The 12907-nt window shown below is 34.5% G+C and overlaps 3 protein-coding genes across 6 annotated transcripts in view; all 3 read right to left on the minus strand.

Annotated features, from left to right (window-relative positions):
- The window catches only part of LOC125271224 (B-cell receptor CD22-like), a 1156500-nt gene that overhangs the window by 600638 nt on the left and 542955 nt on the right, over positions 1–12907 (minus strand). The window lies entirely within an intron of this gene.
- The window catches only part of LOC125271198 (hemicentin-1-like), a 987774-nt gene that overhangs the window by 580941 nt on the left and 393926 nt on the right, over positions 1–12907 (minus strand). The gene's annotated exons all lie outside the window — the stretch shown is intronic.
- LOC125271259 (CMRF35-like molecule 3) overlaps positions 1–12907 on the minus strand; it is a 34666-nt gene that overhangs the window by 6301 nt on the left and 15458 nt on the right. Inside the window, exons 1-6 of one of the 4 annotated variants that reach the window (XM_048195322.1) lie at positions 5674–5867; positions 5171–5509; positions 4960–5049; positions 4721–4870; positions 2656–2705; positions 1913–2441 (exon numbers count right to left, since the gene is read on the minus strand). The exons of 1 other annotated variant lie outside the window; for it this stretch is intronic. In XM_048195322.1, coding sequence (XP_048051279.1) covers positions 2124–2441; positions 2656–2705; positions 4721–4870; positions 4960–5049; positions 5171–5509; positions 5674–5713 — 987 coding nt within the window. In that variant the 5' untranslated portion in view covers positions 5714–5867 and the 3' untranslated portion in view covers positions 1913–2123. Of the gene's footprint in view, positions 1–75; positions 394–475; positions 1674–1912; positions 2442–2655; positions 2706–4720; positions 4871–4959; positions 5050–5170; positions 5510–5673; positions 6004–12907 lie in introns of those variants that run through there. 2 more of the 4 variants (XM_048195324.1, XM_048195327.1) reach the window with 2 other exon arrangements.

Below are 12907 nucleotides of genomic sequence, written 5' to 3' on the forward strand. Positions count from 1 at the left end.
TACCAAAAAAACTAAAAAACAGCATTTGTGATGGTCATGGTCAAAATATGGGTTAAATGCATTTCAGTTACTGACCTGTTCCAACTTTCAGCTTCACTTCGGTGTGGAAATCTATCCCATATTTATCGACCGCACAATAGTATGTTCCAGAATCCCACTGACTCAGATTTCTGATGGTCACAGTGAAGACTGCTGATCTTGTGCTGTCATACAGAGAGAATCTTCCAGAATGAACCCATTTATCTTTCTTATCACTTCTGATGCGGTCAGAGCATGTTGCCCACCGACCTTTACAAAAATACTTTATATTCAATGTATACTCTTTATCATATTTGCATGTGATGTTGACTTCAGCTCCTGGATATCCTGACACACTGATGGAGCTCACGACACCTACAACAGATCAAAATAAAATGTATTAAAAATTTCCCTTATGAGGCTTAAATGAGACCAGCTGATTTCTTCAGATACTTACCAGGAATCATCAGTAGTGTGAAAGTTGAGATGATCTTCATTCTTCTCTCTTATTAAATGATCTGTTGAAGCTTTTGGTGTGTTTCAGGTAGTTTCCGGGTTGTGTTTTTGTTATGAATGTGATGAGATGCAGACTTGTGTTGTTGTGACCTCTTCTTTTGTCTTCTGCTGCTCTGTCTCAGGTTCAGACTAAACAGCTTCAGAAGCAATCAGAACACAGAACTATTGACTTATAAAGTGTTTTGTTGATGAAGACTTATCTCATACTGTGAGCTATGTGGCATGAGTTCCTCTTTATTCCTTGTGGCTTTGAATGAAAAAACTTTCATTAGTAACATGAAGTAGTAACCGAACACACTTCTCACAATATCATTTTACTTCCTGTCTCTCATATTCAAAGAAGACACTCAATTTCCACATGGATTAATTCAGTTCTGCAGAAACTACAGAAAACACAGTCGGACTTTACAGAAGGCATGCAAAAAAATCACACAACCATTAAGTTAGAGTTGAATTAATTACATTTATTCAATAAGAAGACACATTTACTTGAAGATAAATAAAGTATATAGTCATTTGTCCATAAACAGAAGATTCATCTATATTGACTTGAAAAGAGCTGTGAAGATCTTTTGAGTTTATGTCTCTCTGTGTCCATTTCCTTGTCATTTAATAAGTCAAAACACTTCATTGTGTGTCACTCCAGTGTAAGACAACTGCCATAAACATTACTGTTTAATTATACAGAGTTCATTGAGATATATCCCTGTAAACCCATATGATAAGATGCAACATTGTCTGTATTTCACATAAATACACAAATAACACATGTAATGTGCATAATATAACATACAACTTAGGTCACTGCTCATTGTGTAACAAACAATAATAGTAAAAGAATGAATTTACTAAATTTACAATACACCTACAAAAGATGAAGAACGTAGATATGGACTGACTGTCAAGCAGATGAGGACATCATATAGACCCTGATATATCCAAAATGTCTTCTTAAAATTTGGGACAATTTTTGTGTCCCATCACTGTTGCATTGTGGGTTCAGTTTCCACTACATTAAGATGCACTGCAAAAAATGCTGTTCTTACTTAGAGTTTTTGTCTTGTTTCTAGTCAAAATATCTTAAAGTTCTTAAATCAAGAAGCATTTTATTGACAAGTAAAAATTATTTTCTTGTTTTCAGGAAAAATAAATCAAAATTAAGCACGTTTTTCCTTAAAACAAGCAAAATAATCTGCCAATGGGGTAAGCAAAATAATCTTAATCCAAACTGAAAACAAGATTATATAGCTTATTCTTGGTTTGAAATAAGATTATTTTGCTTACCCCATTGGCAGATTATTTTGCTTGTTTTAAGGAAAAACTTACTTAATTTTGACTTATTTTTCCTGAAAACAAGAAAATAATTTTTACTTGTCAAGAAAATGCTTCTTGATTTAAGAACTTTAAGATATTTTGACTAGAAACAAGACAAAAACTTTTTTGCAGTGTGATGAGAGGCAGTCAATCTACTGTTGAGTAGATCATTGGATCATCTGGTCAATTTGAAGTTTAGAAGATCATAAAATCATCTGGACTTTCTGAAGTTTAGAAGGTCATTGGATCATCTGGTGAATTTGAAGTTGAGAAGATCATTGGATCATTGGACTTTCTGAAGTTGAGAAGATCTTTGGATCATCTGGACTTTCTGCCTTTGAGTAGATGGTTGAAACGGGCTTATCTACTGTTGAGTAGATGGTTGAGTCTGGTTTATCTGCAGTTGAGTAGATTGTGAAATCATCTGGATTATCTGCAGTGTAGTAGATTGTTGGATCATCTGGTGCATCTGCAGTGGAGTAGATCATTGGATCTTCTGGACTTTCTGCTGTAGTGTAGATAGTAGAGATGTCTTTGTTCTTGCACTGAAACTCACTGATTTCCTGATAATTATGGTCATTCCAGTCAATGTCCTGCAAAATAACTAATTTTATCTTCCAAACCCATCCACATTTGTACACTGTACCATTATTTGTTATCACTAGCAGATATATGTTGAGTTTCGGATGCTGGTGAGCAGAAGAAAGACGTCCAGAGTCGGCAGCTCCAAACCAATGTGCAACAATCATAACGATCTTCAGGCAGGTGTTTTCAGGAGCTCATAAACTTAAGATCATCATCACTCACCTCTGCAGTGTTCTTGGCAGTTGTATTCAAAGGCAAAAGCCCGATGGAGACTGTAAAAACATGAGGAGAATTAATATTCAAACATTAAATGTTAGAAAGTGAAGAGAGAAACTTGTGTTAACTGCTTAATCATTTTTAGGGGATTTTGGTCCCCTAAATAAAGTGAGATGACAAATCCACCTATTTGGGATGGCCATGATGACCTTATTTGTAAAAACAATAAAAATATAAAACACACTCTCATGGCAATTTGTAACTATTTTACATTTTGGTAAATTGCTGGCTAATTCTGTACTTTTTCGTATGAGGTTTATGTTTAGGTTTACATTATTTCTATATATTGCCATTTTGTAAAATAGTTATGTTTTCTCATGAGATCTAGTTGAAACAAAGTATTTATTTAAAGGTTTCTTTAAATAATTGTATAAATGCAGAACATTTTCTGTTAGCATTAGGATGTTTTATTATATTTGGATTAAAATGGTATTTATTGCATTTAAAGGAGCAGTATGTAATATTGAGAGCTTGTGGTTTAAATGGATACTGCAGTCCAAATTCAAAATTTTAGATGAAGTTGTTTCCCCTTCACCCTCCTCCTCAGATTCGACATTCACACGGGTTGCCAGATTGAGGACATGAACAAGTGCAATTGTAAAATTTAACTCATTCAATTATAATTGTAATTGTAAATTAAAGGTGCCCTCGAATGAAAAATTGAATTTACCTCGGCATAGTTAAATAACAAGAGTTCAGTACATGGAAATGACATACAGTGAGTCTCAAACTCCATTGTTTCCTCCTTCTTATATAAATCTCATTTGTTTAAAAGACCTCCGAAGAACAGGCGAATCTCAACATAACACAGACTGTTACGTAACAGTTGGGATCATTAATATGCACGCCCCCAATATTTGCATATGCCAGCCTACGTTTCCAACATTATAAAAGGCATTACACAAGGGCAGCCAGTATTAACGTCTGGATCTGTGCACAGCTGAAGCATCAGACTAGGTAAGCAAGCAAGAACAATAGCGAAAAATGGCAGATGGAGCGATAATAACTGACATGATCCATGATATCATGATATTTTTAGTGATATTTGTAAACTCTCTTTCTAAAAGTTTCGTTAGCATGTTGCTAATGTACTGTTAAATGTGGTTAAAGTTACCATCGTTTCTTACTGTATTCACGGAGACAAGAGAGCCGTCGCTATTTTCATTTTTAAACACTTGCAGTCTGTATAATTCATAAACACAACTTCATTCTTTATAAATCTCTCCAACAGAGTAGCATTAGCCATTAGCCACGGAGCATAGCCTCAAACTCATTCAAAATCAGAAGTAAACAATATAACAGTATACAATACTCACATAATCCGACACATGCATGACGAACACTTTGTAAAGATCCATTTTGAGGGTTATATTAGCTGTGTAAACTTTGTTAAGGCACTGTTTAAGGCAAGCGCGAGCTCTGTGGGCGGAGAGCACGGGATTTAAAGGGGCCGCAGCATAAAATCGGCGCATTTATAATGATGCCCCAAAATAGGCAGTTAAAAAATTAATAAAAAAAAAATCTATGGGGTATTTTGAGCTGAAACTTCACAGACACATTCAGGGGACACCTTAGACTTATATTACAACTTTTAAAAACATAATCTAGGGCACCTTTAATGAGTTGATTTATCTAAAATAGCTTTTTAGATGAATGCGGATACATTTTATGTTGGATAGAATCTATGAGAAGTGTTTGGCAACCCAGGTTGTCAAAATACTATTGGGTAAACTGGCAGTGGGCGGGATCACCGTGACAGGAACAGACATTCCCATATAGAAGGCACATTTCAAATAACTGGCTGTAGCATTGTTTTTTTTTTTTTTTTTTTGTTTGTTTTTTCAGAGAAACTAGTATGTAAACTTAGCATGTTTCCTAAATACCTGCAGACGTATTATGTCATTTTTATGCTTTAGTAAAATAACAATAAAATGTACATAAAGCCTATGGCATATTCTCATTTAGAATCTCTAAGTAAATGAGTGTGTGTTTGTGTGTGATCCATGCTGACCATGCTGGGAAAGTCCTAATTGCGTAACTTTTGGTAAATTCTTGCTCTTTTTCTGTTTGCACAACACCATCAGTGCAATGAGGAAGACGATCACCATGATGACTAACCCAACACAGACATAGATGACAGACTCTGAATGTGAGGCGTGACCTGTAACACACATTTAATGTCTTTAAACTGATATATACATGCATCACATTCAAATATAGTCATAAAGAGAGACAGACAGATGAACTGACCTGATTGTGGATTCAGCTCTGTTGTACTGAAATATGATGATGACGTTTTTGAAAATGGACTGATTGTTGAAACCTTAGTGGTCTTTTTATCTGATGGATGACAGGAAAGATAATCTTAAAGTCAGTGACACTGAATTCAATTTAAAATACATATTACATTAATTTGTTCTGTTGTCTTCTAGCTCCACTTCTAATAAAATTAATCACTTACCCTGTTTAACCTGCAACAAAATCTCTGAATAGAGATCAGTTAAAGACAAATCAGAAGTTAAAGTCCTCCTCACAGCACACCAGTATTGTCCTTCATCCTCTGTTCTCAGATCAGTGATGGTGACGGTGAAAACTCTGTTCTTCTTGTCGTCAGTCAGAGAGAATCTCTCGTCTTTAGCTTTAGATCCTGATTCAACCATGATGTTTTTTATTCCAATGATGCACTCGCCTTTACAAAAATACTTTGAATGTGATTTATATCCAGGTTCATATGAGCATCTGATCTCAACTCTCTCTCCTCTGTGTCCTGTAACTGTAACTGGAGCTCCTACAACAACAGCTGAAACACAAATATCATTATATAGAGCTGTTATGTGTGAGCAAGAGACATCAGCAGGCCAGAATAATAACTTACAAATGTCATTCATATGAGTCTGATGATCATGTGATAATCAAGAGATCATGTCAAACTGTGTGTAAAAGAGCTCAGAGTCTCAAACTCACCTGTACAGATGCTGGAAAAGAGCAGCAGAACGTCCCACATGATCAACTTTGACAAGAGTTTCTCTAAAATAAAAGACCAAATTCAGTGTGACAAACGCTACTCTCGTTTTCACAGTGAACAACAAGCAGCATCGGCAGCTAAAATTCACATTTCCTTCCCCTTCCTGTCTGTCTGGCCACATCAGCTCTAAAGGACATCTTAAAAAAAGAGCACATTTACTCTGACAAACTGCATGTGCTTTTCTTGAGTTTTAATCCCTTCTAACCTTCACTAGTTCATTTTAAATGCTCCTGAACTATCTTTAAATCTTAATGTAATGAGCAAACCGCTGTTCATAACAGTTTAATATGGAGTATAAAACATCACACCACAGCAACTTGGGTAAAGTTGGTTTTATATTCGTACATTCGGACATCCGTATTCAATAGCCTTGTTAATCACACTACATTGGACATTCAGTGGACATTCACAAGTAAATATGCCATTAAAACAACACTTGCCTATTTTGATCGACTGTGAAAAATGTTGTAAGTTGACAATCGTTGGTTGTCAATATCATGTCGCTGCTTAAAATTCGCAAACATTAATTTATTGCACATTTATTAAATGTGTGAATATAAAACCAACTTTACTGAGGTACCACAGCACAGGTCAATATTTCCATGAATGTAAGGATGGTGAGTTTTGAAATCTGCTGAAGACTGAACATTCACCTGAGAATGAAGTTATTTTTCAAGTAAGAAAAAGGAAGAGTGTAATTTTCAAAGAAGAGTGTAATTCAAGGCCATACATTGACAGTGAAACTACTGTCTTTTCATGAGTTCACCGTCCCTTTGCAGCTGATTTCAGTCGTTTACTTTGAGATTTGTTATGAAGCTCTGTGTAGTGCTTTGACATCACCTGTAGAGGGCGAGATGTTATTATTAAGAAGTATTCATCCTTTTTTTTTTTTTTTATTGACAAAAATGATACAGAACATTGAACATAATATACATCAATAATGCATCGCAGGACAAATGTCACCTATTCTCAAAAAAACAAGAAAAAAGGAAAAAAAAACTAAAAAAAAACAAAACAAAAAAAAAAACAGCAGCAGTACAAATAGAAAGTAAGAATTAAAAAAAAAAAAAAGTATTTCTTTCTTTTTCTTATTGACAAATTCAAGATTCATAGAATTTGGTAAACATAGTGGGGACATTACAGTGTAAAGAATTCCTCCATAAAATTTAACAGGATGTCATTCTTTTTACTTTTAATTAATTTTAATGACTTGTTCAGCGCTTCCATCTCTTTTAAAAATAAGTCGCATTTAGGAGTACATTTTGCAAATTTCTGTTTATGAATGTAATATTTACCATGCAAAATGTAGAAGTTCACCACAAATTCAAGCATTTAAGAAGTATTCATCCAATCAGAGCGCAGTTTACTGAATGACGTCAGTCAGTATGAGATGAGCTGTGAATGCTCTGCTGCATCCTTTCTTTGAGCAGTTAACTTATGTGAGCGAGTTAATGACCAGAAAGTAAGTTGTTTGTTTCCTATTATCCTGTACACGTATTGATGTGTATGTAAGCAGATTTGTGTACTTTGATTAACCACGGGCTCATTTGTCCGCCATCGCGGCAGTACGCGTTAGCGCCTAAGCGCCAAAGTTCACTTGTTATGTTATATATAGCTAACTAATGTCTGAGTGCCATTATAGTGTGAGTAATATCTCTGGATTGTGATTTATATTGCTATTTGCTCATATTTGTATATATTACGTTATTTTTACGTTTCTTTTTTTTAATTTATTTATTTATTTTTATTTTTTTTTTATTAATGCTCAGTAACATAAGAACATTGTCAAGGAATTGCATACAAATACACACATTTATAAAATACACTATCATTGACGTAAGGAAAGCTTTTAAATACATGTATTTTCTTTAAACATTTCTTCATAATATTTTATAAATTTTAGAGATTTTTTGTTATTTATATAATGAAGAGATTTGAGAAGTGATATTAATTCAGTTTTGAAATGGGGATAGGATGGAATATTATTTGCAAACTTTTGTTTATGAATAAAGAATTTACCATATAAAATAAAGAAATTAACAATGTACTCAAGGGGTCTATTTTTGTCATCAATATAATAAAAAATAATGTCTTTTAGACTGAAGGAATAAGTAACATTGGTAGAATTGAAGATATAGGATCCAAGGTCGGACCAAAACCGCCTGGACACAGGGCAATCGTAAAAAAGATGCGCAAAAGTCTCCTCTGCTAGTTTACAAAAAGAACATGAGCTGTCAATGTCCAGATATTTAGAAATATTAGAGTTAACAGGATATATTTTATGTAAAATTTTGAAGTGTATTTCTTTAGCTTTATTGGATATGCAGTATTTTCCTGGTAAAAGCCATGCCTTTTTCCAATCTATATCTTCTATCAAAGATCTCCAATAGAATTTTCCTCTTGGAGAAATTTTTTTCTTGAATTGAAAGATCTGCCGTACATGTCTGTTGGTACATTTCTTGTCCAAGAGATCAATTCCATCCAAGAACAAAGTAGACTGTATTCTGACTATTCCCCTTGGATTATATAGGGAGTGGCTTTTAACAAGATGAATTAACCCAGGTGAGATTGCTTTAATCACTGTGTTAAACTCTTTTGGAGGAACCGGGAAATTGTGGAAAGTCATAAATTGCTCATAAGTAAAAAGGTTACCCGAGTCATCAAATAAAGAGAGGATTCCATTAATATTATTTTGGAACCACCTGGGGAAAAACAGAGATTTATTTCTGACAGTAATATCACTGTTATTCCATATCACTGTTTTATGAGGTGAAAAACTATGAACATAACACAGCTTCCAAGCAAGGAGACATTGCTGGTGAAATTTGGACAAAGCAATAGGTAGCTTAGAAGGTAAATAATTACAGTTTAAAATAAAGGAAAGGCCACCAATTTTTCCAAATAATTGGTTGGGGATAAAGTACCAAATCGATCTTGGATTGGCAAGACATCTTTTAAGCCAATTTATTTTAAAAATATTTATCATGTCTGAAAAATCTAAAAAATCAATACCTCCTTCTGCTCTACTGTTAGAGAGGACCTCTTTTTTTTAACTTGTGAGACTTCTTTTTCCAAATGAAATCTAAAAAAATCTTTGGCAATTTTGTTTTCAACAAATAAGGATAAAGATGGATATACAAAATGAGAGAGACCTTCTGCCTTTGATAGGAGGACTCTGCCATATAACGACAGGTCCCGCTGTAGCCAGATATTAAGAATATTTTTAGATTTAATTATCTTAGCAGAAAAATTTAAGTGTTGTCTTGCCAAAAGATTTTTAGTAATATAAATACCTAGGTATTTCACTGTGGACTTAACAGGAATATTTTCTATGGAATCATAATTCAAATCTTGGATAGACATGATCTCACATTTTGAGATATTTAGTTTTAAACCAGAAGCAGATGAAAAATAGTTAATTAAATCTAAAGCCTTTGACACACATTTTTCATCTTTTAAAAATAACGTGGTGTCGTCTGCTAACTGTGAAATCTTAATCTCCCTCCCGAAAGCAGAAATTCCTTTCAATTCTTGATTCCGAACAATGCTCACGGATAACAGCTCAGTAATTAATAAAAATAAAAAAGGAGAAATAGGGCAACCCTGCCTAACACCACGCTGTACATCAAATCTGTAAGAAGTGTCAAAATTAATAATAACAGAACTATTTATTCCTTTATAAAACATAGAAATAGTGGAAATAAAAGAGTCCCCAAAACCAAACAACTTAAGTGATTTTAAAAGATAATTCTAAAGATAAATCTAAATAAAGTTCATTGATTTGCAAATTGATACTATTCAGCTCCAATTTTTCTTCTTCTGAGATGTTCTCTTTTGTTAATAACTCATTTAATCGACAAATCAGATTAGATTCTAACTGATGTCTATTGGCTTTCAGTTCTTTACATCTTTTGATAGCAATTAGTCTAATTTTGTATTTGAAATATTCCCATTTTTCTTTGTAACCATTACGTATGTCAGAAAAAAATTATTTTGCAAGGTTTATAACACTATCATTGAATTCGCAGTCCTTTAATAAAGTATTATTAAATTTCCAATAGCCCCGCAATTTAGAGTTAGGCTGCAGCCCGCCAAGTTGTAATAAAATTTGCTTATGGTCTGATAGGGGAGCAAAGGCATGAGAAATGTCTTTAGTAAGATGAAGAATTGAAGAGGAGATTAAAAAAAAATCTATTCTGGAACGAAGAGATAAATTTTTGTTGGACCAAGTATAATCCAGGGAATCTGGGTTATAAAAACGCCATGCATCAGTCAAAGAAAGATCAGAACACAGAGAGAGAATTAAGTCATTTCTTAGTGCAACATAACTAGGCCTGGGGGGATATCTATCTAAAGCATCATCCATGCACTCATTAAAGTCACCACCTAAAATAACATAAGAACCTTTATATTCAGTAAGTAGATCTTTGACTTTAGCAGAAATTTGAGAAAAAAGAATCATATTAGAAGAGTGAGAGTTAAACCCATAGATGTTACATAAAGAGAAAAAAGTGTTGTCTTGCTTAATAACCATTGTAATCCACCTGCCATCCTTTGATTCCACCACTTTTAGAATATCCCCTTTAAATTTATGTATGAGAGTCATGACCCCAGCAGAATGACTACTGCCATGACTGGCAAAAATCGTATTTCCCCATTGTGCCTTCCAAAATTTTAGATCTGCATCTTCAGAGTGAGTTTCTTGTAGAAAAATTAAATCTGCATCGCTTCTCTTACAAAATAAGAAAATTGCTTTCCTTTTAACCATATCACGCAATCCCTTGACATTTAAAGACAGAACAGACAAAAACCTAAACGTATAATCCATTAAACCAAATATACATGAACAACCTGGAAACTGAAAGGAAAAATGTTCATAAAATTCACCAATGACGAGAAAACCCCCAAGAATTAAGAAACACTTAATTCAAACAACAAGGGAGAGGTGGCTAACAACTTGTAGAACAATTTAAACACTATGCAAATACAGCACGAAACAGGGGCGGAGCTACGGGTGGGCCTGGGTGGGCCTGGGCCCACCCAGATTGACAGCTTGCCCACCCAGTCAGATCCAAGGAAATATATATATTATATGGGCGTCGGAACCATTGTAACCATTGTACTTTTTAAGACCAATATATTGGACCCACTCACTTTTACCGTCTCTAATTCAGCATTTGTCTAATCCCCCCCAGGTGATGCTACTCCAAAAAACACCAATAGAACATAAAAAATATCAAAAATAAAGATAGTTTTTAAAACATCGCCAAGTAAAACGCGTTTATAAAGAAATGTCTCTTTACGACCACAACAAACGGGACACTTTTCAGACGCGCATTCCACCTTCGCCTCAGCGCCAGGCGCAAGTCAAACGAGCGCGGAAAAGGTAGCTTCAGTTGAACAACAGTGAACTGCGGTCAGATGAGATGTTGTCAGGCTATGTCAGTAAAACTCCAATCAGCCGTATAGCCTACTGTGCCCGAGGCGCGAACTCAAGAATTGCTCGCGCAAATGTGGCGGCGCGCGCTGCATATTACTTTAATTATAGCTTAACTAAAGCGCAAAAGAAGCTACGGGCATGCGCCGTCATTATTCTGAGGTAAATTAAGTCATGGAATTACCAAACATGCGATTAAAGCTGCCTCAAAACTATGCATGTATGTATTTATTGACATGGTTTTAAAGCTATTGTTATCCAATTTGTTGGCCTTAAAACGTCTTAAAATGCATATATGTACACCAAGGAAATCAAAATTTTCTCGGGGGAGCATGCCCCCGAACCCCCCTAGCATAATAGCCTACATTTTATAACCTCAGTAATTATGAAACACTGCGTAGGGCACTGCTTCTTTTCTATCGAACGAAATCAAAGGTAAACGTGTATTCCTCCAGTTGTGCGCGCTTGGGGACTAAACTTTGTATGCACTGTGATCAATGTGTGAAAATAAATGGGAGCAAAAATGCGATTGAATGTAAAGGTTTGTGTCTCGTTGTTCTATTAAAAAAAATCAATAACTACCGATTGATTGGCATTTTATCTATCTATCTATCTATCTATCTATCTATCTATCTATCTATCTATCTATCTATCTATCTATCAATTGCATAAAAACATTTGGAGGGAGGACCCACCCACATTGTTTTTGCTTCCGACGCCCATGGATCGCCTCTTATTTAACACAGACATACGAATTTCTTATTGAATGGAGATGTTTCTTTCTTTTAGGTAGCCTACAATTATTCGCGGTGTTCATTTTTGAGACGTTTAAGAAAGATTCTCGCAGAAAAACAGCTGAAAGCGCACCCTGTTTTTTATTTATTTTATTTTACAAAAGTACAAGGTGTTGTTGTTATTGTGAGCGTACACGAATAAAAGTAGACCATTTGTAGGCTTGACTAAAAGACTTGTTGTTTCTGTCATGAGGAAAAAATCAGAACGCGCCGGCGCGTTCGTCTGCCAGAGGGATAAAAATAGCCAATTTAGTTTCATATTTAAATATTAGGCTATAGAGCCTATATTATTTGTTAAATTTCACCTATGTTGATTATGAAAAGTGAATAGCATGACGGATGCGCAATGTTGGGAGACATGCAGCTGGTCAGACTTTGACCACTTCATTAAGTTTTGTTTTATAGTAAGTCTTTCTTTAAAGTGAATTTCGTTTTGTAGAAATTGTATCTTAATTTCAATCACTGTTTCATCAACCAATTGCCTATATTTAATAAATAGGAAGAAAACCAAAAACGTCGGGTGGAATGTATTGAAGTGCGTAACAAACGAACATGTTTCTGTGGCCTTTGAATAAGGCTGAAGCAATATTCTGTTTTTAATGAATTTCTTAAATAAATAATTATAAATTCATTCGATGAATCTGAACGTAGGCCTATGTTTACATGAACGCTAAATAAAGTGATCGGGTTAATGTGTGAGCGTTTGTCAGAAGTTTCAAATCAGTATTGATTTTTTTTTTTTTTTTTTTTTTATCGCAAGCTGACTTTTTTGTTATTTTTATTTATCCATATAGCTGCCTGTTACCATGCTAGGTTATTTCCAAATTATTATTATTAAGTTATTTTTTTAATCGGTTGGTGCTGTTGGTTCATGTTGTAACTGCAGTTTTGTCTTGTTCTTATCTCGTAGATTTACTTGAATTGATACTGTCACGTAATATT

Source organism: Megalobrama amblycephala, linkage group LG7, assembly GCF_018812025.1.
Source record: "Megalobrama amblycephala isolate DHTTF-2021 linkage group LG7, ASM1881202v1, whole genome shotgun sequence".
NCBI lineage: Eukaryota > Metazoa > Chordata > Actinopteri > Cypriniformes > Xenocyprididae > Megalobrama > Megalobrama amblycephala.